This window comes from Sardina pilchardus, chromosome 13 (assembly GCF_963854185.1).
Source record: "Sardina pilchardus chromosome 13, fSarPil1.1, whole genome shotgun sequence".
Taxonomy (NCBI): domain Eukaryota; kingdom Metazoa; phylum Chordata; class Actinopteri; order Clupeiformes; family Clupeidae; genus Sardina; species Sardina pilchardus.
Genome location: NC_085006.1, coordinates 18,296,317 through 18,322,625, shown reverse-complemented (window position 1 = coordinate 18,322,625; position 26,309 = coordinate 18,296,317). Strand labels below are relative to the sequence as shown.

Sequence of the window (26,309 nt, the reverse complement as noted above, 5' to 3'; positions counted from 1 at the left end):
TGTGTGGGACTCGATTAGTCCCTATGTGTGTAAGCGTATGTTAGTGTGTGTGTACATTTGAATTAGTGTGTGTGTGGGAGTATTCATTAACTAATCACAGTGTATAAATGTAATGTTGAGGAACATGTGTATGAACACAAATTGCTGTCAAAAGATCTAATCTAATTAATTCAATAAAAAATGCACTGCCACCCTGATCTGGTTTGAGATGGCGGAGACAGCTCAGTCACACGCATCTAAGAAGAGGCTAAAGTGAATTAGCAGCCACCAAGCTCCACTTGCTGCCATCATCCATCCCAGTCGCCATGACAACGGCGAGCAGCCATGGCCCAGGTAATGGGCCACAGAGAGACTAGTGGGAGGCTGAGGGGCTGCGCTCTCATGGCTACCGGCAGGAAATTAAGATCTCTGTCTGCTCGGATCATTAACCCACACACACACACACACACACACACACACACACACACACACACACACAGTCACACGCACACACATGCACACACCCACATGCACACACACACACACACACACACACACACACACACACACACACAGAGTCACACGCACACACATGCACACACACACACGCACACACATGCGCACACACACACACACAGCAACAACAGTGGAGAGTACTTACCAGGGGATTGTGGTTTAGGTGACACAACAGCGAAGCGTTTTGGTGAGGAAACTGCAGGCTTTGCATGCTCAGAATCCTTCTGAAATTCTTTACGAGAGGCTGCAAACAAACACAACGTTTCATTATCTGAAGCATTTGGAAAAACCACCACATATATCAAACTGTCTGAATATTCATGTAGATTTCTTTTCTCATTAAGCTATTAATATGAAATTAATTAACCATAAATTAATTATGCAATATAATTTTCAGTGGCAACTGTTACAGTGCAGGTTGTCCACTGGGTGGAGCCACTGTCTCAGTCTTATGAGACCACTGCACTGCTGGAGGGGCTGAGCCACAGCATGAAGGCGTTCTTTCCCTCAATTTACACAAGACGCAGCACCAGAGACAACCAGCAGAGGGCCCCGCTACACACATTCTCACACCAACACAGAGCCATAAACACACACCATACACAATTCATCATCCAGAGCTCGGGTGTCGTGACATTATTGCATCTGCTTGCATCACGTTCAATTGCTGACAGAGACACAATGTGGCTTTGGAATTCTCAACTCACACATTACTACTAGCGGCGTACAGTGGACGAATCTGCATCCTCCTCCCACGATGAAAACATATCTGCATTGTGATTCATCCCCTGACCTGCAGCATCTCTTCTGGTGGTAAAATGCTGACTGGTATCCTGACACCACCACGCTGCCTACTGAACTAATGAGCTACCACACACACTGCATGGAGTCAATGTACAGTGTATCCACACAACCAGTGCAGATAACTGCTAAATAATATGAGTCTGTAGACTAAACTGCAAAGCAATATTGAAAAGCACTTACACAACATGTCTTTCAGCATGATCATTAAGAGAAGTAATGGTGCTTATTACTATCCACCACACCCGTCTAAATCCTTCTCACATCTATTAGACTCAATTAGTCCCTGGGTAGTCATGCAGACACCAAGTGTGTGTGTGTGTGTGTGTGTGTGACATTCTTGAAAGTGTTGAGTGTGCATGCCTTTATGAGCTGATCGACTGTACCCTACATACCCAACAAACATTCTTTGCATAGTGATGCCGCTAACAGCAATATTAGATGAGTCCCAAAGTCAAACTACATGTGCCCCCACTACTAATGTACTTGGTTTGAGTGATGTAAAGAAAAATGGAGACATTTCATATTTTGTAACCATCTGCTCCCCACCCCTCTCTACTTGTTTATGAAAATCAATAAACAGTTGATCACAAAAAAGATGGACAGATAGATAGATAGATAGATAGATAGATAGATGGATGGATGGATAGATGGGTGGATGAGGGTTAAGATATGTGGACATCCTCATGTCCTGCATGAGGACAATCCTGACCTGCTTTGATGGCTTCAGTACAGACTCCACAGTGCCTCACAAAATACATGTGAAGCACAGACTAACTACACTGATGTCATTGCCTCAGAGGACTGGACTAAAAAGTCCTCTTGACTAAACCGTCCTTATAACTGCATTTAGATCAGCCCCTCTGTAACAGACACCACATGACACATCCCACTTATGCTGTAAGAGTATACGCTCATATGCCCCCTAAGCAGGGTGGATCAGGATGCACTCTTACCCACGGGGGAGCTCCTTGTAGGGGGAGGGAAGCTGCGTCGGGTGGGCAGGGGTGCGTTGGGGGGCTGGGGGCTCCCACGGCGCACAGGGCAGGGCGGCTCACTAGGGGGCGCTGGCGCTCTCTGCACAGGCACCACATCCTCGAGGCCTGAGCCACTGGCTGGACCTGCACCAATCAAATGCAGAGGAGAGAAATCCATGTCAAGCCATTCAGTCTGAAAGAGCTTCAATTGATATCAACTTTATTCTGTCTGCAAAACAGCTGAATTCACACACACAGAGAGACACACACACACCCACACACACATTGATGGGGTTTTTATAGATCTGTGATGGTCTGTGAACAGCTCATGGACACACCAACACACACTTTTGACCTCCCACAAGAAGTGAGAGAACTATTCATCAATACTCTTTCATCTCCAATTTTAACCTCCCTGCCTTTATATTTGATTACCCTCTCTTTCTCTGTGTGTGTGTGTGTGTGTGTGTGTGTGTGTGTGCTTCATGCTCACACTCTCCACCTGACCGTCCTTCTGTCTATCTCTATAATGCTTTAATCCTCACACAAAAACACACCCACACACACCATTTAATGAAGTCGAGGTAATCCAAGAACCTGGCGAGAAAAAAAAAAGAAAAAAAAAACTTTAATGGAAACTACTGCGGAGACATTCCGTTCTTATCTGGTCTCCCTGGCGATTGCCGCTGTGTGATAGTCAAATCACTGTGAATATAAATGCTCGATTGAAAAGACGGCTGCGGATGCATCCCATCAGTTTCCAGCAGTGCTGGGCGGGACACACACACACACACACACACACACACACACACACACACACACACACACACACACACACACACACACACACACAGTCACACACACGCACCTACACACACACGCACACACACACACACACACACACACACACACACACACACACACACACACACACACCTCACTACAAAGCAATTTCAATTCATCCACAGAGGAGGATGCTGTTCTTGCCTCCCACTGTACAAAAGTTTCCTGGAAGCAACCGCAACAACCTAAAGCACCTCAAAGGCAAGATTAAAATTCATGTTCAGTGGCTTCACATTCTTTCCCATTGTGACACTAAGAGCTCAGGCTTTTTTCACTCCATTGCAGGTTGGTTGCTTTTCAGACACATGGCGTTCAGCTTGAACGTGCTGCCATGTTGGACGATCGATAACGTCCATGCCTTTACTCCTCGAAAGGTTTTTTTTTTTTTTTTGCCCTCGGCAGCCCATTTATCTTCGTGGTATCAAACGAGGAGCCTCTGCCTTGGTCGACGACCGCAACAGTCACCGGCGCCCCGCCACGCCTTATCCAGTTTCCCTCGAAATCAATCAGCACATTGGAAATGCTGAGGCATGCCCGGGAGGCGTTCACACGTCCTGGATTCAAAAACCCCTGTGTCACCACGCACCACAGACAGAAGGTGGGAAGGCAAAAAAAAGAAAAGAGTGACTCAGCGAATTACACCTCTTTGCCCTTGAATTAATCGTTTGTAGCAATGACGCAGCGGGCTGAAGGGCTTGACCAAGCAGAACTAATCAACACACACACAAGTCTGGGTCAACAGACTGATACACAATGCCAAGAGGCTATTAATCTTCCATTTTATGTTTAGCTTGACTGCATTCAAGGCTGCACCTTTTTAAGATTAATTAAGCCAAAGCCTTTCCACGGCCTTTCTGAGGAATATCACCAGACTTTAACTCAGAGACATCTGTTACTTCTTTGAGACTGCAATGCATCTCCTGTGAAAAAAACTCATATTCAGAACTATGACACACTCAGTCAACGATACCAAACATCACAGACAACCACATGCAGAGCAATTTCAGCTATATCCACCTACACATTCTGCTGGGGGATTCATGACTTAGCATAAACCAACCTGCACAGAAATGCACTTGCATTTCAAGTGTGCTGCTGTCATATATTCAAATATATTCTTCCCCTTGTAGTTTATACAGTCACGCCAACATTTGTGAATTTCATTCATAAATGATCACGATGACATATGACCAGCTGTGGTGATGTCCGCCCTCATGATGGGGGCCCTCATCAATATTAACGCTGGAGAAAGTGGACAGTAATTATTAAAAGAGACGGTGATGGGGGTGGAGACGGTCTTTGTGGCAGTCTTGCCATCTTATGGGAGGATTACACAGATAATCCCGTTTTTATTTCTCTCCGCGTTGCCGGAGAGGAGAGAGCCCTGCAGATCCTATGTGACGGAGTTTCAACACGCCCGTGTGTGCGATTTAGACAGAGGGGTGCGGAGAGGGATTCAGAGCAAGAGGAAGAAGCATATTGTCACACACAGACACACACACACACACACACACACACACACACAAATCACTATCAGTCAGTACACACCTGTGTGATATGATGAAATTGTACACATGGCAGAATTGCTGCCTTTCAAAGAAGTGGACAAAAACCAAATGAGTATTGTACATCTTTGTGCTTGTGTCAAGAGGAGAGCTATACACCACACATGTGCACTGTATGTGTGTGTACGGTATGTGCGCGTGTGTTTCTGCAACTGCCAGCTACGCGTGAGCCTCTTCAAGTACAAATGGTATTTCTAGGAAGCAAAGCTGTCACAAGACAGACCTTATGACAGCTTTACACACATGCAATATCACCTTGCGTTTACACTGCACAAATGGGCCAGTGTGCAGTATGTGCACGTGCACTGTTGACAGACAGTAGCTATCTGCATATGGATGAGTGTGTTGTATGTGCCTGTGTGTGACAGCATGAGGGACAAAACAGACAGAAAAAGAACACAGATTAAGAGTGTGTGTGCGTGTGTGTGTGTGTGTATGTCCGTGTGTGTGTGTGTGTGTGTGTGTGTGTTTGTGTGTGTGTGTGAGAGAGAATGAGCACCGATGACATGGGCAAGGATGAATTGAGCAGAGCATCATTAGCGGTTATGGCCCCCTCCACTTTGTTTGGACAAACTGAATGACTGACAGGATCTTTTAAGCACCCATCCAATCCAGCTGGGCAGCCCTTTAGATGTGCAGTCAGGGGAGTGGTAGGGGGGCGGGAGCTAGTCGCCTCTGCTGTCATGTTGCTATTGGGGCCGTCAGACGCCAGGAGGTGAAGGGGAAGGTGGCTAATGCTTCCCATTACGCTTAGCAGGGCGCTAGGGCCAGACAGCACCGCCAGAGCACCATCACATGTGACAGGGAAAACAACAGCAGGCACATGAGTGTGTGTGTGTGTGTGTGTGTGTGTGGGAGAGCGAGAAAGAGAGAGGAAAAGAGTGAGAATATGCATGTGCAGCAAATGTGTGTGTGTTTGTGTGCAAGTTAAAATGTGATGTGTGTGCAATGTCAAAGAAAGATTTAGAACTCTCTCTCTCTCATACACACACACACACACACACACACACACACACACACACACACACACACACACACACACACACACACACACACACACACACACACACAGAGAGAAGGAGCTTTAAAGATCAAATATAACTGCAGGAAGGTTAAAGTGACTAAATGTATATTTCCCTCCCTGTGGGGGGTCAAACGCAGCCCTTTCAGGAAAAAAGTCATCGAGAGTGATTTCCTGCTGTCAAGAGATGACAGCAGGGACACACACACACACACACACACACACACACACACACAGGATAGGCCCCTCCCTACACAAACACACACTCACATACACACACACACACACAACTGAAAGAGTACATCCATTATTTATCAACAGCCATCAAAGGAAGGAGAAATGCCTCAGAGCAGGCAGACTAGACACACTGAAATACACACTACATGCTCACCGCCATAATGTTTATTATTAACTCCAATCCCGACAGCTGTGAGTGTGCGCTTAATGAATGTGTTCTATTTACGCGTGTAATACATGCAGTATTGGATAGGAGCTCTGTAATGCACATGCTTTGGGATTTCGACACAGACATACAGTACACACAGCTATTTCAGCATCACCGACTTGCATCATGTGATGGTGACTGCACTGTGATAGCATCTGTTGTGTGGAGATCCATCTGCTGTGTGTGTGTGTGTGTGTGTGTGTGTGTGTGTGTGTGTGTGTGTGAACACGCATGTGGAGGATACCAGCTACCAGCACCCTTTGATGTGCAGTTAACCTGTTATTCCTGCCGATAATGTATTTAAGTGGCTGTCCAGACTCTGACAATCACCTGATCTCTGACACTGAGGTCAAAGGGCCAAATCCCTCAGCAAGACTCACTGGGCTTTGCGGATCAGATTCCGCCACATGGTGTGTTCACAGTGTGCTCTTACCACGGAGCGAAAGCCTAAGTCTACGCCATTATCTCAGAAATCATTGTGATCAATAATCCACTCCCACCACAGTCTTTGACTTCAACCACACAGTAATTCAGCTGGAGCTCAATTGGGCAAACATCAGGGTAATGACAGCACACTATTATCTGCATTGGGGATGTTCTATTGGTAAACAATCTTTTGCACAATTCAAAGATGAGTCAACACTCGTTGTTTAAAGAGGATCATATTGATATGCTTCTGAAACAGGGATTTAGTAGTCAATAATGTCATAATGGACAAGAATGGCCAATAGGCCTAATGTAATAATTTCTACATTTCTATGTGATTGGCTGGTTGTTACGCTATTGGCTACAAGGGATAATTACCACACCAGCATTTTCCTGTAATAAAATACCTATTACACTTCCTAACAACAACAATTCTCTAATGTTGCTCTTGGACAGCAGCATAAGCAGGAATAACATAATTGTTTGAAATACAATATTATCACACACATCTGATGGGTGACACTTGAAAGCACTCAAATCAAACACTGCTGAGGCCAAGAACTCACCAGCATACATCAATGAGAGATTGACATGGGCAGCATACACTCTAGTGAAGCTACTGAATAACTTGCAGTGCTTAATGTCATCCCCAACTGTTTGACAGAGGGGAGATGAGGGAGCAATTCAGTCTCTGCAATGTTAGGAAACAAATAAATGTGTCTATTCTGCTTTAGAAAACACAAAAGATTGGAGAAGTGTGTTGCCCTCTGAATGTCCCAGGACCAAATCAAAATAAACAACAGCAGACAGGTATGAGGTCTAGCAGTAACAGTTTGCACACAGAGCATGTGAATATGTCCAATGGAGTTACTACCCTGTAGGTGACAGGACACTTACTTGAGTGTGGGTCATTCCCTTCGCAGGTCTCCCTTTGGAAAGGAAAAGTTAGCAGAGGAATGAAGGATCCCAGTAATGTAAACATGGAGGTTCCCAGACTGTTTTGGGTCACGCAGCGGAGCAACTGGGCTTCTGATGTTTACCTACACGCACTAAGACGCCAAGGATGAAGATGGCGTTTGATCTGAAGAACAAATAAACACTGGCTTAGTGGCCGCTAATGCTAAAAGCTAACCCTCCAGACTAAATGTGTTTGCCTCTCTCTGTTAATGCTTTAAGCTAACAAAAAGACTGCCATTGAAGAGCAGGTGTCTCCTCTCCTTCTAAGCGGAATGTGTTGATGACCTGAAAGAGCCATGCACAATGCTAACACTACCCCTACCACTACCACCACTACTACCACCACTGCTACTACTACTGCTGCTGGTGCTGCTGCTGCTTTGCTGCTGCTACTAATACTTGTAACTCTGTTGTGGTCTAAATAAAGGATCCTCATCTCTCTCAAAATGTACCTCCATTGATACACAGCTGATGGGATTCCAGTTTTATGGCCTCAATACTTAATATAGAGAGAGACGGTTCCAGGGTGGCGATAATACAGCCAGACACAACAGCTGTCTTCACAGCCAACATGTTAGAGATACTGAATACACCTTCTGAAACTTCAAATCTCTGCCACACACAGGACTTTCGAAGATTTAAATGATGGCGGTGTCACCACGTGTAAATAAGATGGAGGTTGTAAAAAAGCAGCGGTGAGAGGCACCACTGATGACCCTCAGCTGTCCAGGCTGAGGGACAACTGTGTGAGCCTCCCCCCTTCAGAGGGCCTGAGTCACAACTATATTAAACCTTCCCTAGACTGTCCGTCTAGACGGCAGCAACAGCTCTGGCTTCTCTCTGAACCTGTAGTTTTTAATTAGGCACTTGCACCACAACAGGCTCTACAACAACAGCTACAAGTGCGTTCAAAGACTCTCAGACTTCTGAGGGAACAACTGCTACATTAAAAAGCAAAACAATGATTATAAGTGATCCATCACTTTGTGCTTTACAGTAATAGCATCATTTTTACAAGCATTACCCAAGAGGTGCGACATAGCTGAACAAACTATAAACCGGTCCCCACCACATTGCTGGCAATAACATTATCAACAAGTCAAGTCCCAACAATCAAAGACAAATCCTGGAGTTAGACGAGTTAGACTGCATACTGGCAGTTAAGTGAGCAATTTAACTTTCAACACTCACATTTGAAACAGGTCATCCCGTGCCTCAGGATCAAGAGTAACTCTTTAAATACTTAACAGCCTTTCTGACTGCATGAAGAATTGAAGTCAACTAGTAGGATCTGACCGGACCACTCAAGTGGGATTTTGAAATCCTGTAAGTCAACTTGACATCAAAAAAAGACACATCACACGTCTACCTCTGCATGAGCCCAACCCCAGTGATCTGTGATTAAAAGGCAATCCGAGCACTTTCCTGTCTCCCCACTCTTTATTCGCCCCCTCGGATCTCATTCATCTCCACGTAACTTCAATAGACTTCCATCACAGTCAGGCCATTTAGGTTGATGACTCCCAGGGGGGTCAACAGGGAGGGGAGATGGAATATGGAATATGAAACAGGCTGTACGAGGGAGGGAGGGCTAAGGCGTGTGCTGCTAAATGGCCATTTCAGCACATCCTCCACCTTATACAGTCCTGGTTGACTCAGCATTTGTCTCTCAGCACCGGGTATTAGCAGGGGTAGATGAGGAGTCACTAACCGCTTTCAGACATAACCTCCAGATAAAACACAGATCTGTGTTAACCGGAGATCCTATCCTTCGGATGATTCAGACATGACTCTAACCTGCGGACTTTATACAGACCTTACACGGTCTATGTGTGAACGACATACACGGACATTACACGCACATTACAGAATAATACTGCAGCCGGTTGTACCGGCTGAACGTAAGCTTCATCTTAGCTTAGTTCTAACCTAAACTGGCACTCTAGAAGGAAGGAAGCAAGTGAAGCAGATCAGAGCCCATTAAGAGAGCCTGCCTTCTCTGCATCTGCAATCCAAATGACACGAGCTAAATTACACAGGGGAGGGAGCCACGACATCCACCATAATTGAAGGATGTGACATGCGGGCGCTGAAAAAGGTGTCGCAGGTTAATAATTGTACCTTGCACATCTTGTTATCTTGAGACAGTTCTTTCACCATGACACACACACACACACACAGAGACACACATACACACACACACACACACACACACACACACACACACACACACACACACACACACACACACACACTGACACACACACACACACACACACCGACACACACACACTCACACATACACATAAACACAAACACACACACACCCATCATCCCTAAAGCATGACACTAATGGTTTGCAAAGGAATCTGAAGAACGAAGTGTCCTGAACGCGTGAGAATGCTGCAGGGACATTGCTGCAGGGTAATGTCAAAACACAGCAGAGCACAGCTTAAGCACTCGCCTTTTTCACACCACACACTAAACCCAAAGTGCCTCTCACTGACCCCTTCTCCAATCGCTATGAGGCTACGCTACATTAGCATTTATGGGTCCACACTGGCACTCACAGACATCCACACTTCCCCCCGCCATCTGCTGTCAGGTAGCAACAGAAGCTAGCTTGGAGGAGAGCTGTGGCCCACATGCCAGGCAACACACAGTGTGGACTTGGGCCAAACATGCCACAACACGAGCGCACTTCCAAGACGCCACTTCACCTCATTCTCTGTGGGATGCTGCATACAGTACATACATGTCAATTGTGCCCATAATTTTTGACAGATTGCATGCTTCAGTTTGCGCTGCATTGTGAAAGAGTGACACCTAAAGATGATAACATCCCCCACCTGAAAATGTGTCAAACACTATTCCTTCAGGCTTCCCTACTCCCTATTTGCATTTGATGAAAACGGATTAAAAAAAAACAACTGATCGATAGCAAATTTGAGTAAATCATGGAGTCCATTTGAGAATGTCAATGCTGCTGTATCTGCAGCCTGATTACTGGTCTGGCAAGTATAATTACAACCAGCAAATTGAATGGCTTTGAAGTCTCCTTGAACATGCCTGAGGCTGCCTGCTGCAGCTACAACAGCTCCCACTAAGCAAGTCAAACTCACCCAACGTAAAAAAAAAAAAAACACAAAGCAAGTTAAAACATTAATGATCAGCACATTTGCCTAGCAACAGCGTGAAGCCACGGGCGTGGGAGGAGGAAACACTCTGAGACGCATCACTTCTCCCTTGGATGTCGAGAGGATGTCTGTGGCGATTGAATTTATGGGAGAGACGCAGCATCAGGCAGAAAAACATCCTGGAGGCTGCGTGGAAAAAAAATAATAATGAGGGACGGCTCGGTTAGGCAAGGCGGAGGATCCACGGCGAGCTCTACAGGGAGCATCAGCGGGACGTGTAAATCAACCTGTCAGAGACGCAGGCAACTCTTAGCCTCAGCTGATGCTGCATTAGAGCAATTAGTACCACTGTTAGCTATGCATGTGTTAGCTGTTGCTTTCATTTCTTTCACACTCCTCCCCGATCAAACCCCCTCTTCTCTTCATTTCTTGCTCTCTCTCTCTCTCTGTGCTCTCTCTCTCTCTCATGCTGTCTCCCTATTATTCTTTACTTCTCCTACTCTCTCTCCCACTCTCTATCTCTCTCTCTGCTCTCTCTCTCATGCTGTCTCCCTATTATTCTTTACTTCTCCTACTCTCTCTCCCACTCTCTATCTCTCTCTCTGTGCTCTCTCTCTCTCATGCTGTCTCCCCATTATTCTTTACTTCTCCTACTCTCTCTCTCTCTCTCTCCCTCTCTCCCACTCCATCTCATTCCCACTCTCTTTCTCTCCCTCTCCCACTCTCTCTCTCCCACTCTCTCTCTCTCTTTCCATCCCTCTGTCCCTCCACCCGCCAGCTCTCTCTTTAACACACTGGCAGAGAGGGAGAACCCAGGGGAGGAGAGCGCCAGAGAGTGGCTGAGCGCGAGGAGCTGTGCTGCAACACACACTACACTAGATGAGCCGCGCCGAGGACGTTGCGTAACCTGCTGACGTCTGCTGTGCCACTCCGCTCCGCTCCTGAGAGCATCGTTTGCATCTCGCAAAAGTCCTTAGTAACGATGCAATGTGCACAAATGTTGTTTATGTTTACTAAAAGCATTCATGTTCATTTGGGGGTTTGTTTTTTTCCAGTGAAGTGTCAATGTTTTAGTGTTAGATCACATCATGCATCCTCTTTTACGCCACAACTCTCCATGATTTTTTAATGTAATCTGCCCCAACACACACACACACACACACACACACACACACACAAACACACACGCATACACGCACTGCTTAGCTGCATTGATTCCGCTACATAATGGCTAAGATGCAAGCTTATGTGAGGAAGTGACTAGTAAGCTGTGTAACAGACTCTAATCCTGATACAATGGTGCAACTGGGTCGATGGAGCAGAGAGAGCTGGATTGGGAGAGAGGATGGGGAGGGAGGCCTGGCTAAAGATCAGACTAGTGCACACTCTGAGGAGGAACAAAAAATTAATAATTTCCAATCAACGTGGTTATTAAATCAGAAATAAAACATATTTCATTATCTTGAAAATGAGGATAAGGTTAACTGTGGTCAAACTAATTCATTCATTCATTCATTCATTCATTCTCATCAATAAGTTGCTAATTTTAACAGTGATATTGTGGCCGACAGGATTTGTCAGGCAGGTGGAAGGTGGAACAGTATCCTGTGACAAATTCAACACAGCACAGCATACTCCAGTTGACAGGAGGCTGACGAGCTAAAGACTCACGATTGGTGGATCGGCAAGGGTCGCTGTGGGTGCTGTCGCTGGATTGGTTGCTGGACACAGATGACACGCTGGCACTGCGGACGAAGCCAAAGGCAGCCAGGCGGGCAGGGGGCAGGTGGGCGAAGCCAGGGGGACGCAGGCCAGACTGGCCCGGTTTGGGCAGCAGGGTCTTGGGCCCACCCTCCAGAGCCAGCAGCTTCTTCTGGTCCACTGGAGAGGAGAAGAGCATTAGCCCAGACAGAACAACTACAGTAATTTCCCACATATAAGCCACATTGTGTATTTAGCCGCAGGACAGTGTTTTATGCAAGTTAAAAGAAATATAACACCATATTAACTGCCCCCCTGTATCAACCTCATAGCTGCAGAAATTTCCTCACAATGCAACACAGGAGACGGACCTGTTGCCTAGTGGTGGGGGAAAAAATCGATTCTGTTCAGTATCGCGATATTTTGTGCACACAATTAAATCGATACTTGTAGCTCAAAGTATCGCAATACTTAATTATATAATTTAATTATCCATTTTACTTTTATTTGAGTCGAGTTTACTCAGGGTTTACTCTGATCACATTAAATTAGCTTATTACGCTTATAAGGGGGGCACGTGTTGTGGTGTTTCATTGTGCATTCAACAGCAATAATAAATGAAAATGGCTTCACAATCACAACCTGTTATACACGACACTCTACACTACTTTCACATCGAAAAAGGTGGGTGTATTTTGGTTTTCAACAAAAAGTGAATAGTAAGGACCTTGACATGCACCATGCCATTGCAAAGTGAGTTGAACAGTGTTATCTTCCTAATTTTTTGTAATGACTTAGAATAATATGAGAGACATGAATAGCAATATATCGCAAAATCGAATTGCAATACTTGGTGTATCGCAATATGTTAAGAATCGCAATATTATCGAATTGTGGCCCAAATATCGCAATAGTATCGAATCTTAAATGTTTTGCCACTTCCCACCCCTACTGTTGCCACAAGTAGAAACAATCATTCTTCCTTTTTCATGTTACCTTATTCAGTTTATCTAATGCACATATCTTTTTATTGTTTTTGGGGAATATGTTACGGTACATGGAAGAGTCCTTTGCGTTCATTTCTCTGGTAGAAGTGCTCTGAGTGTAGAGTATGATACAGGTCAGGCAGACTTAGCTCATGGCCTGGCTGACGCGACCATGTCTCAATAAAACGTGATCTGGCAACCAAACGTTCATTTTCCCGTATTTGAAAAAATGCCCAGATCCGTTCATTGGCCGCCACGGATGCCTATCAAATGCGTCTGTGCATAGCTCACCATCGACTTGCTTTCCCCCCTGTTCTGTGATTGGTCCCCTATCTCAGGCAAAAATTAGGGCGGTATAGTTTCCAGGCTGCCTTTGCAGTGTGAATGAAATCGCGCGCAAAAAGCAGCATGGGAACACCCAGGCTAAGAAGCCCATGAAATATGGGTATTCTCTTTCTAGATGCCCAAATCTCTGTTTGCACATTGGCTGTCCAGCTTTAGTCAAATTAGCACATGTTGCCTCACGACCAGCTAAAAATAACCAGTATCACACAGAACTATACCCATGCTGATGAACATACAGGAGTAGAAAATTGCACATAATTATACACAAGCGTTGAGAGAGCACTTACCATTGTAAAGCCGCGACTCTATATTCGTATTCCATTACATAAAGCTCTAAGCTATTTGTGTGAATGGGCTTTATATCCAAGGGAGAGGCCACTGCGAGGTTAGTATGTGCTCAAGCTGAAGTGGCATTGCCATGCCATTGTAACACATACCCTAAGGTGAAATACAGTAGGTGCCCACCGTCTCCTTGCCAAACCAATCTACTTCACACCCGGAGGCAACTGGGAGAACATGGAGCGTGCGTATGGACAGGTCTCTGTGGCAATAGGCATAAGCTATACGACACACAGGAGATTCTATGTGCACACACGAATGTACACACACACATGCACACACAAACATGCATGCCCGTGCGCACACACACACACCCACAAACACACACACACATACACACACGCACACACAAACACACACACACACACACTCACACACACACACACTCACACACACACACCAACACACACACACCAACACACTAACACATACCAACACACACACACACACACACACACACACACACTCTCAAGCCATTTGTCAAGTGGATTGAGGTGTCAGTAAACAGCACATCTAAAGCACTGATTGGATTCTCCCCTCTTTGCCACTGCCTCTCTGATCTGTATGGCTCAGGCGTCCCTCAATCATCCATCCTCACGGCTTATTGGGTCATCAATGAAGGCACAGAGAGAGAGAGAGACACTGTCGTGATCACCACCCTGAGACGGTGCTTTGCCTCACCTCTGGCTCCAGGGTGATTCATACTCAATTTAGAAGTCATCTGCTCGTGCCGTCTGTTTTCCTCTGCGGCAGAAGCACCAGTCATGTTTTGCAACTCACTCACAGCATGGTGGGTAATGGATGGAGATATGAGACCTAAGGGTTGCCACATTCCAATATCTGAATCTCTCAGCAGAAGCCGTGTTAATGCTGAAGCAAGAGTGGGAGATTCTGAATGAGGGGGCACTTAGTAACTGTGTGTGTCTTCATAGCACACTAGTGTACTGTATGGGTGAGTGAGTGAGACCTGGAATTTGTATTGAATTTTAGTATTATAAACTTGCTATTCATCAGGTTATTATGAAGAACCCCCCTCCCTACAAACACACGCATGCACACACACACACACACACACACACACACACACACACACACACACACACACAGCACCAGTGTTATGAAACCAGGATGTATGGCTGACTAATTTTTTTCTGCCCAGGTGATGAGAGCTTAGGACTCTCTGTGACAGACACATTAATATTGGTGCAGCGACCCAAGAGGAGGATTCACTTCCATCACCTTTTCAAAGTCGGAGATGCTGAGGGGAAATACTGGAGCTCTGAAGTTGTCACATGCTTAGGTAGTTTGCACATCAAAGAAACTAGGTGGCAAAAGTCAAGCCATACATATGCATCAGCTGAAATAACTCTGGTTCGTAACCTAATATCTGGCTGCTGCTGTGTGAGTCTGCCCTCCAGCCTAATAACAGGAAGGAAATGGTGTCAGTGGAGGCTGTGGAGATGGAGTAGAGAGTACACACAAATGTTTGGTGGTTACATAACCAATAGTGCCTCAAAGAGCTCCCAAGAAATTAGCACAAAAACAAGCTCGCTTGAAACATTCAGAACTGAGACACACAAACCACACACACACATACACACACGCGCGCACACGTGCGCACACACACACACACACACACACACATACACACAAACACACGCATTTCCAGTCTCACTCTTAAAAGAAATGTGTTGAAAACAACACAAACTGTGTTGTCGCTATCTAGACTCAGAAATGTGCTGTTTTCAACACATTCCTTTTAAGAGTGTACAGACCATATATTGCTCTTGTCCTCCATGTCTGTATAACTTGCTTTCTTTGAATTACAGAGGACACACTAGCCTAATAACGCTAGTAGCCAGCGTCACACAGTAGCAGGTCAGTGTGCCGGAAGAGACAAAGGTAAACTTGTCAACATCAGTGAATGGGAAAGCGTGATGTCTTTCCCTTTGGGAAATGAAGTGGGCCAACCGTGCTGCTGCTGCTGCGACTAGTTCTAGTGTTCACAAACCTGTGGGGTCTTGGTAGTGGTGAGTGGGTGGGCCACCGGGGGCGGGCTGACTGAAGCTCAGCGATGACCTCTGACCTGCCGCCATCATCATCCTGTTTTTAGCAGCGGGCTGCTGCCTGGCAACGGCACCCAGGCCCAGCTGCGGCCGGAGGGCTCGGGGAGAGCGGTAGACGGCGGCCACGTCTGCGGCTCCGGGCGGAGGACCCGGCGTTCCACCTGTTGCCCGGCCCATCTGTGCGTGGATCAAACCATCACATCATCTTAGCATCACGGAGGAGAGACGCTCTTCAAAATACACATATGCATTTAGCATGACTGAGGAAAGAAGCTCTTCAAAATACATATATGCATTTAGCATCACTGAGGAAAGAAGCTCTTCAAAATACATATATGCATTTAGCATCACTGAGGAAAGAAGCTCTTCAAAATACACATACTGTATATGCCAACGAAAACAATTGAAAACATTCATGCCGGTAAAGATATTTAATTCCAGCACACTAATAGGATGGAAGAGGGGTACAGATCCAAGGGTTTAAGACGATTATTATTCTGCTTAAGTGATATCTGGTTTATGCAAAGTTTATGCAAATGAATTATGCCAGACACACTCAGAAAATCATGATTTCACATAAATATCCCTCACCATCTTTTTTCTGCCGGCCTTATCAGTCTAACATATCGCTGTATCATGAGATAAGAGGCTCTTATGGAGAGACGTTAAATATGTTTTATTAAAAAGATATGAAATGTGAAGTGGTTTCTGTCAGGGGATCTAGGTTCTTACCTCGTGCATGTACCTCTCGGGCAGCTCTCCATGAAAGCTCTCTGATTTGCCAGTCAGCTTGTGGGGGACAGTGTAGCTGGGGGGTCGGATCCCTGACCCCACCAAGCCTGGGCCGAAGTAGCCCGACTTCTGCATCTCCTGCTTGTATTTGTCATACAGCAAATTGGAGGAGCTGAGGATGGCGGATGTCTTCACCCCTGTTGCCTTGGTTTCTTTCGCAGCCGGGGGACTGGCGTAAGGGGTCAGCCTTGGGGGTAAGGTGGACACTTCATACGGGCCATCGGTCACTTGCGGTTTCACTTGAGGGCTCTTCCTCACGTACGTGATGATCTTGGGCCGGACGTTTTTCGGCTTTTGGGGTGGGGACGTGTTTTTGTTGGCGGGCTTGATTTCGGGCTGCGGGTGGAGGACTGCCTTGGGGATCCCGGTGCTGACGCCGACCTTGGAGGGGGGCTTGATGCCGCTGGCAGCCCTCTGTGGAGAGTCGCTGCGCTCCTGGCTGGGGGCCCTGGTGCTGGTGGTTTTAGCAGGGGAGGAGAGCGGCCTTCTTTTGGGGGACCACGTGGTCTTGGGTGATGGCGGTGTGGAGGGTCTGGAGGGACTGCCCCAAGGTTTCCTCTTGTCCAGGCTGGACGGACTTGCGCTGCGAGCTCTCTCGAAGGACGCCTGCTTTTTAATCAGGGATGTGGGAGACACGGACTGGCAGGATAAACTCTTTCCAATCGGTTTGGATGGGATGACATTCACATCGGAGACTTCATCACTCTTAGCTGGTTTACCATTCACATTATGAGTTGGAGAAGCTGGCACCTGCCTTGTTGCACTTGTCTTTTTTGTGGAAAGGACTGGTTTGGGCTGGGCAGGATGCTGCTCAAGTGAATGTGTACCATCGGAAGTCGCTAGCTTGGTGGGCTGGGATTGGCTACGGCTGGTTTTTGCATCAGTAGGCTGGTGGTCATCGTTCAACTGCTCTCCCTGGCTCTGCTCGGCATCTGTGAGTTTGATGTGCTCCCATTTGGCGCTTGTGACGTTCCTGTTGCTTTTGCCGACGACGCCGTTCGTAAGCAGACCCGAGCACTCCTCGGGAGAGCTTTGACCTGGTTCTTTCTCTTGTGCTTCTAGGAAGGGCTCCTCAGGCAGAACTGTGGAGTTGAGATTCATGTCAACCCCTGACAGGTGTTTTGTGCTTTCGGCTGCGGGAGCCGCGGCCCTTTGAGATCCACGGCCCCTCTCTGAGATGGTGGAACAGGACTGAGAGGCGAGGGTCAGGTCCTCTGATAAAGTCCTGTATGGCCCGGAGAGAACTTGCCAGGAATCAGTGGCCTGCGATCGTCCTGCGTTGTCCAGGGCACTGGCCAGACTGCCCCCGAGACTGGACACAGACGAGAAGCAGGAGACGAAGATGTCCGTTTCCGAGCTCACCTCAGTCTTATTGCCCCCTTTGCTAGGAGATGCCTGAGATGCTGTCTCTGGCTCCTTAAAAACATGCTGCACACCTTTCACCTCCTCCTCTTTATTGGACGTGCTAGCATTTGCTTCACTGGGACCAGACTTGGACAGAGAGCCTGTCTCAGCCACTCCATCTATAGGGAGAACCTCGTCATCCTCCTCTGCGAGAAACGCCTCCAGCTCCTGGCATTCGAGCATCTCAAACTCCGCTAACTCCGGGTCATCAAACTGGGAGTCGGTCCCCCAGATAATGACCTTGTCCTGCTCCTCAGTCTGAGATAGCAAGGGGGAGAAGCCCTCCACCTCTCCTGTCCTCTCCTCGTCCACCTGAATCCTGTTAGCATTAGCATCCCCATTATCAGAGGCTACTTCTTCCTGCTGGTTATTGTTGCTGACTTCATCTGGACTGTCCTGTGTGTTCGATTCAACCTGATTGACAGAGTTGTCCTTAAAACTCATGTTCTTGGGTCACTTTTTTTTCAAGCATTCATAGACAAAGCTTGCCTCGCCAGTAGATCCATTACTAGCTTTCTGGTGTTCACTTGGGGTTGGACGCTTCAATTTTGGAGAGTCCGTTTGAAACATGTGCTTCATGGATTTTGACTGAGTGTGTCCTCTAGGTACATGGTAGCGGTGATCCCTTACCTGTTCAAAGTTACAAAACAAACAATTAGTTCCAATGTCTTTCAAATGAACACACACTGAATCATAAACTTCCACAACAATGTTAGCCCCACAAGTGGCAATGAGCATGGACTTAAATCCATTAGGATGAAATGACACACTGAATGAAGCAGTTTTTGAGATCATGCTTTAAATCATCTTTCCATCCCTTTAGCTCACACCGTGCATACCCCTGCAACACATTTAACAAACATCAGACATTGGAACTCTTTACAGTACCAGCTGTGTGGTGATATGATACTCTGTGGGCGAAAATCTGGACACTTCAGTGTCAACAGCGGACATGTAGTGTTTATGCAGCATAATCCAGCATAACACAGATCCCTACAAACTCCCCCTAGCAACAAGAACACGAGTGCCACACTGGCTCATCAGTGGACCGTCCCCCGAGGAAATGACAAGCAGAAATGCAGAACTATGCTATGAGTATTCTGGAACTATGCTATGAGTATTCTGGAGAAGAAAATAAGGGAAGACCATGCTGGTATTTTGAGTGAATGTATTACACCATTCCCCACACAAACCAACCCCCCACAAAAAAATACAATTATTTTATCTTCAAAGTGCCTCATCCCTTTCATACTTCAATTTTGGGGAAGGGCGGTAATCAAAGAAACGTACGTACGCTACAAGATGACACACAAAAAGAAGAATATGATTTTGACACAAAGAAACCTTCACGGCAGCATTAAAGAAAAGATGATCTCGGAAGAGACCTGTTTCATAATGCAAAAACGAAAGCCCTTCAAATCTATTCCCCAGAGAAAGTACACATAACTGTTGCATGTATACTCAGTGCTTCAACTCAATATATCACTTTTGCAGGCCTGTAATTTCCACTTCATGCTATCATTGCAAAAAAGAGTCAATCAAGTGTAATAAACGTAATAAAGAGTTAATACTGTATGTGTAGTTTGTTATAGGCAACAAACATAACAAAAATGAGTATATAAAGCATAATACTCCTGTCCTGACATGACTAAACAATGTTCGCTACGAAATTGGTTGGCCATTTCAAAAATAAAGATCCAATGCAATATTAAGACCTACTTTGCTGAGACAAACTATAATGACAAGAGACAGAGAGAAACAAACAAGAGTTCCATTTAATGATGAAATACATATGAGTCTCTGGGTCAACTGACTATATCCCTCTCACAAACACACACACACACACACACACACACACACACACACACACACACACACACACACACACACACACACACACACACACACACACACACACACACACACACACACACACACACACACACACACACACACACATTGTTATAGTCCTCTACAATAAAGCCTAGTGGATTGTCTTTTCAACATTTTCTTCAAAGCTTTTTTGATCTAACATTAAAATGTCAGATTCATACAGCCCGCATTTTATCCATACTCCAAGACACAGTGCATTTCATCTCAGAAATGACAGAGATATGATATCAGCATGGCGCTGGACTCAGATGGAGATTCTCTGGATTTTCACCGGATGCCAGTCATCACAAACAGCAGGCACACGTAGCTGGCCAGTTGCCAACCGATGGGTGGCACAGCGGCCCCTGCCCGCCTGTCTCTGGGCTTTGAGTGGGTGAGGAGCGGCCTCAAGAGTGCCATCACTCTAACCGTCCAGTTACCGTGGAGAGAACGGAAGAAACCGGCTCTCCTGGCTTTGGCTGGCTAATATCCATAGCTGCGTCAAAATGGATGAAACCAGCCAAAGACTTAAGAGTCGGGTTTACAAAACCAAGCCGATTCATCTCAGGTGGAGTCCAAGCAGAGGTTGGTTCTGTTAAAACGATGCACAATACAACATGTTCGGAGAATCGGCGCCAAAAGAGTTTCGTGATCATGAGTTGGAATCATGCAGGCTATGACGAATGCTCTGTAATAGTGTGTGTCAGTCATCGCCTGACAATGGCCATGACTAACTGTCTGTCGAGTGGGCACGTCAGTCACATGTAGTATGCCTGTCACCAAGGAGTCTCCATGGAGCCAAAACAATCACTGACAGATGCACTACAGACTGTGCCTTCTAAATAAACCACAGATACAGAACACCATATACCACATTCATAAATTCAAAATGAAATCAAGATAAGTATGGATATCCAAGCATCGTCAGCCAAAAATGGCACTTTGACAAACCCTATATTCTTTAAAAGGAAGCATGGTTCCAGGGACTTTTAAAGCACCATGGTTTTATCTGTATTCATAATTCATGACTTTATGTGCTCAACACTTTCTACACTATTCTAGTGTTTGTTTTTTTAACAGACCTCGATATCATGATGATCCATGTTTTTTTTTTTCCAAATTTCAATCCTAATAAAAAACTGCTCTGAAAGATTAAACATATGGCAAACAGACAGAAACATCCTCCGACTTGCCAGTTCAGTGGTTTCGATTAGATACAAATACACAAATAGCATGACCGACAGATTGAAGCCAATCTCTAATTGCGCCGAAGGATAAAGATCCTCTGTGATGTTGACATGTGCAGGGAGAGGGACTGAGAGGGCACTTCCAAAAAAAAAATCATGAAAGCAGCCGCCGAGGCGGATCCCTGATGCTCTGCAGTACTCATATCACATTCAGCCCAAAGAATCTTCCAATTGACCTACTTATAACAGGAGCTCATTGGTCCCACTGAACATGCTCAGTCCTCGAGAAAAGCTACTTCTGCAGCATCTGGATGCTTCCCCCTGTATCATACAATGAATTTGAGTGCAGCTTTTACATGCATTTTTTACATTAGCTGTCAGTGATTCTCGATTAAGTCATAGCAGACTGTCTGGTATTCAGACTTGATTGCTCGATTGCTTCAGCCAATTAGTTGAGCTGTTGAAAAATGACTGAGAAAGATCTGTAATAAGTGATATTGAATTGCTTTGTAAACTTTGTATATTGCTCTATTTAAGGCATATGGCAAATATATTTCATGTAGTCACCAGCTGCTGGTAGCAGTCTTGAATGTAATCAAAGGCAGTTAATTAGATTGGACACACAATAGAGGGCCGACCATACAAATGATTTCGAAATCTTCCATTAATGAAAAAATCATTTCAATAAGACTGTTAAACAGACTTCAGTTTATTTTCCGTGCATAAACTCAGAATCATTTGAACAAAGGCCCACTCACTTTCTTTTAGGTTACAGACGCACGCACGCACGCCCGCACGCACACACACACACAGGGGACTTGAGCACAGCAATATCTGAACAGGCATAACCTGAACCCCCTGCATCAAGAGCTACGCTGATAGATCAATTAATCATGTCTAGGTGACATTCCTGGCCACATCCTGGGACCGGCTCACAGTCGATTCCCATGCAGTGTCACGAACACGCAGCGCTGCGGTAGGAGAGGCAATCCATCAGCGGCTCGCCTCCACCGAGGGCATCTCGAGTCTTTGATGCGTCCCGCCCACTTGCCAGAACATGAGTGGACTTTTTGCCAGCAGATTTATGTGCCCGACGGGGGAATACAAGCACACCAACTTGTCAGCAACATGTATACTGTTTGGATAAAGATCAAAAGGCTAAAGAATCTGTGAACCGGCTGATGAAGCATTTGTTGATGTTCAGCACGCCAGTTCGGAGACAGGCTGACTTTCTAATACACCACAGTTCTCTGGGAGCACAATTCAGATCCAGAAGACATCTAACATTCATCACAGGCAGTCAGAGGGAAAAGGCACAATTTAAAATGGAGGTGATTTAACCGCATTTTAAATTGACGCAGCGGCCTGATCGAGAGAAATGACATTCTTCCTGCTCCAATTGGTTACCTTCAGTGGCTGAACTGGGAAAGCCAGACAAAGGCGTGTGTGTTGATTTGTCAGGGGGGGCATGTGGAGGTGTGCGACCGATGCATTTTGATCGTCTCAGTCAGCCTCTGAAGCTGACTGACGACAAAGAGGGGCTGATTGCTCTCGCATGCACTTTCACAATACATTGACAAAAATAAACACACAAATACACTCTCTCTCTCTATCTCTCTCTCTCTCTCTCACACACACACACACACACACACACGCACACGCACAAGCACACACGCACACACACACACCTACTGGGCAGCCGTGGTGTACTGGTTAGCGCACCGGGCTTGTAACCGGAGGGTTGCCGGTTCGATCCCCGACCAGTCCACCATGGCTGAAGTGCCCTTGAGCAAGGCACCGCTGGTTGGGCAGGCAGCTCACTGCTCTGGGTTGTGTGATTCACCTCACTGTGTGTTCACTGTGTGCTGTGTGTTCACTAATTCGGTTAAATTGGGTTAAATGCAGAGAACTGAATTTCCCTCACGGGATCAAAAAAGTATATATTCTATTCTACTGCTCACATGCACACATGCTGGAAAACACACCCAACGACAGTGATGTCCATGTCTCTCTTAAAATCGAAGCGAAACTTCTATTCTATTCTATCAGGTCATCCATAGCAGGCTCTTCCTGGTAGTCTGCTGAATGTAAATAGCATCTATCTTTCCATAAAAAGCCTCCCCGTCATCAGGAATATTCAGCTGGGGGTGAGCTCACACTCAGCAGTAAAATGGGTTCACACTGGGCACAACAGATTCAGCAGAACTCAGCTCAGGCCCAGGGGCAGGATCAGGCCTGCTCTCTGAGCTAGTCTCCCCCCACACACTGTAAAAAAGGAAAAATCTGAGCTGTCCAATTTATTAAACCACATTGTGTTAAAATGACATGAAACAGTCTAGTTTTGAATGAAACGCATCCTTATTGTGTTCACATAGTCATTCCAATTGAGTAATCCTCTTCTTCTAATTGAATCAATTAAGGTAAGCGCATACACTGGGGAAAGAAAGGAAAAGAGGATTTGTCACATTTACTAAACCACAAAACATGAAATTAAACAAAATCATGTTTTTCTTTCAAACACAATGTTTGCAGCACACACACACCGTCCTCCATGCTTCTGTAATAATTACACCTCCACCTTATCTAGGTTATAGGAGTATTTTAAGTATTTCAGTATGTTAGCTTGTCTTTACGTGGTTTCTGCTGCTATGGATCCAACAAATACTGTACCAGCCCAGTCTCCATCTGTGCACCGCAGACCTCATCCAAATAATTTTACAACATTTAAGTGCATCTACCTCATCATCCTCTCCGCCTCCCCCTGTCCTCCTAATCTTCCTCCTCCTCCATCCCATCCATCAACTGCTCATCCCAGCCAAGGTCACAGGGGAGGTCTGGACATCGGTCCTCATTCCAGATGCCATCTCCCTGCAAAAGACCACCGAGTGTATCCTTGACTGACCTCTTTCTGGCCCATCAATAAAACATCTTCAGAGCCACTATGGAGCCATTATGGTAGAGGCAGGGTCTGTGTCTGTGAAATGGCATTGCATTTCAATCTGGCTTTTTGCCGGCCATTCTACACTCACACGTTTTACTCCTTCTAACCAGCATTCCTGAAGTGCTTCATTGCGTTTTTTTCTTTCTTCGAAACAATTCCTATTCAAATCTCATCTCAGGCGCCTGCTTCTTGATTCTCTTTGTGTATCCTTTGTGTATGCCATCCATTTTGGTTTGCATCTCCTAATTTTTTTCTCCCTTATTTTCTATCCTGAGGCTTTTCTTCACTGCATCTCTTCTCCTGGCCAGGCTCAGGTAGATAGTTCCCAACTCTGCTCAAGATTTCATCAAGTCAAAAAGTTGAACATTTCCCTCGGCATTATCAGCTACTATTGTATGTGTTTTCTGCGGACAGAGAAAGCACGAAATACTCACAGGTAATAAGCTTTGGATAAAAATAGATCCATTCAGAGATAATTTCAGTTCCAGCATTACAATTTGCCTCTCCGTGTCTCACCATCACTGCGAAATGTTATGTATGAAAGACACCTTAATTGTCATTGAAATATATTATTGTAGTCATTAATTCCAAAATGGTTTAATGCATACTGAAATAAAAGCTCAAACTACAGCCACAGCAGTGTAGTTGGGTAAAGCACTGGGAGAGACAGAAACTGTAAAGCGCCCTTGATGTACAGCCCTGTGCACTGCAGTAAAGACCCTATACAATACATCTATTTTTATTTCACTGTAATGACTTCACTTCCTCCTTAGGGGGGGCTATACCCAGACGCTTTACAGCTGTCAGCATCTCCCGGGCCTTCACACCCACTTCAGCCTGCTTCAGGGCGGCTGACCCCCTCTCCTCACACATGTCCTCTCACCACTCCTCTCTCCTCTCCTCTCCTCTCCTCTCCTCACCACTCCTCGCCTCTCCTCTCCTCTCCTCTCCGCTCCGCATATAAATCACACTCACTCTCACTAGTCCCCAGGGCACACTTTCCCAAGACTGGAGAGTAACTTCTGATAACCCAGCGGTGGCTTTGCACCTCTGAACTGCATACAGGGAGGGAGGCGCGAGACGGACCACCAAGGAGACCTCGGCTCTTCCTTATCATGTCAGATAACACATGCAGAGACTTCAGTCTATTTATATGGACCTGTGTATGTGTGTGTGTGTGTGTGTGTGTGTGTGAGAGAGAGAGAGAGAGAGAGAGAGAGAGAGAGAGAGAGAGAGAGAGAGAGAGAGAGTGTGTGTGTGTGTGTCTTTATGTGTGAAAATTGTATAGGAACAGAGCAATACACATTAGTGCAATGTGTTTTGAAATAATAACACACCTTCTGGCCCTACCTCACATGGGCACGTCTACATCTGACAGTGACGTCACCATGCAAAACATGCCTGCATGGAGAGAGGTTAAAAAAAGGCCGTACTGTAGATCTAAAGATGGCAGCCACACAGAGGGGGCATCGTCATATGCTGGGCTTGTTTTCAACCTTCACTTTTACCAGGAACTTTGTAGTAATTTGCTGACAGGACACTTACACCAACTCATCTCATGGGCATCACACACAAACACACCCACATACACACAGGCACACACACACACACACACACTTATTCACACACACGCATGCGCGCACATACTGTACACACACACACACACATACACACACACACACACACACACACACACACACACACACACACACACACACACACACACACACACACACACACACACTCTATCTCTCTCTCTATCTCTCTCTTGGTCTTTCTCTCTCTCACACACACACACACACACACACACACACACACACACACAGAGTATTGACCTCATTGCTCTCACTTGCACGAGTACTTGGAAACAGGGCTTTAGATATATGTGCGACAAAGCCTTACAACACACAGCGCACTGGCCCTGCCTGCAGGATGCCAGCCAAGTGAAACAAGTGCCGCCTCAGCACTGCCTCAACACAGCGCCGGCTAATCAATCAAAACTCAGTTAA

General features: G+C 45.9%; 1 protein-coding gene across 1 annotated transcript in view; it reads right to left on the bottom strand.

The window, feature by feature from the left end:
* mtus2b (microtubule associated tumor suppressor candidate 2b) overlaps window positions 1–26,309 on the bottom strand; it is a 59,466-nt gene that overhangs the window by 26,606 nt on the left and 6,551 nt on the right. Inside the window, exons 2-6 of the mRNA XM_062551946.1 lie at window positions 16,837–18,930; window positions 16,050–16,281; window positions 12,339–12,548; window positions 2,253–2,417; window positions 641–739 (exon numbers count right to left, since the gene is read on the bottom strand). Coding sequence (XP_062407930.1) covers window positions 641–739; window positions 2,253–2,417; window positions 12,339–12,548; window positions 16,050–16,281; window positions 16,837–18,744 — 2,614 coding nt within the window. The 5' untranslated portion in view covers window positions 18,745–18,930. The remainder of the gene's footprint in view (window positions 1–640; window positions 740–2,252; window positions 2,418–12,338; window positions 12,549–16,049; window positions 16,282–16,836; window positions 18,931–26,309) is intronic.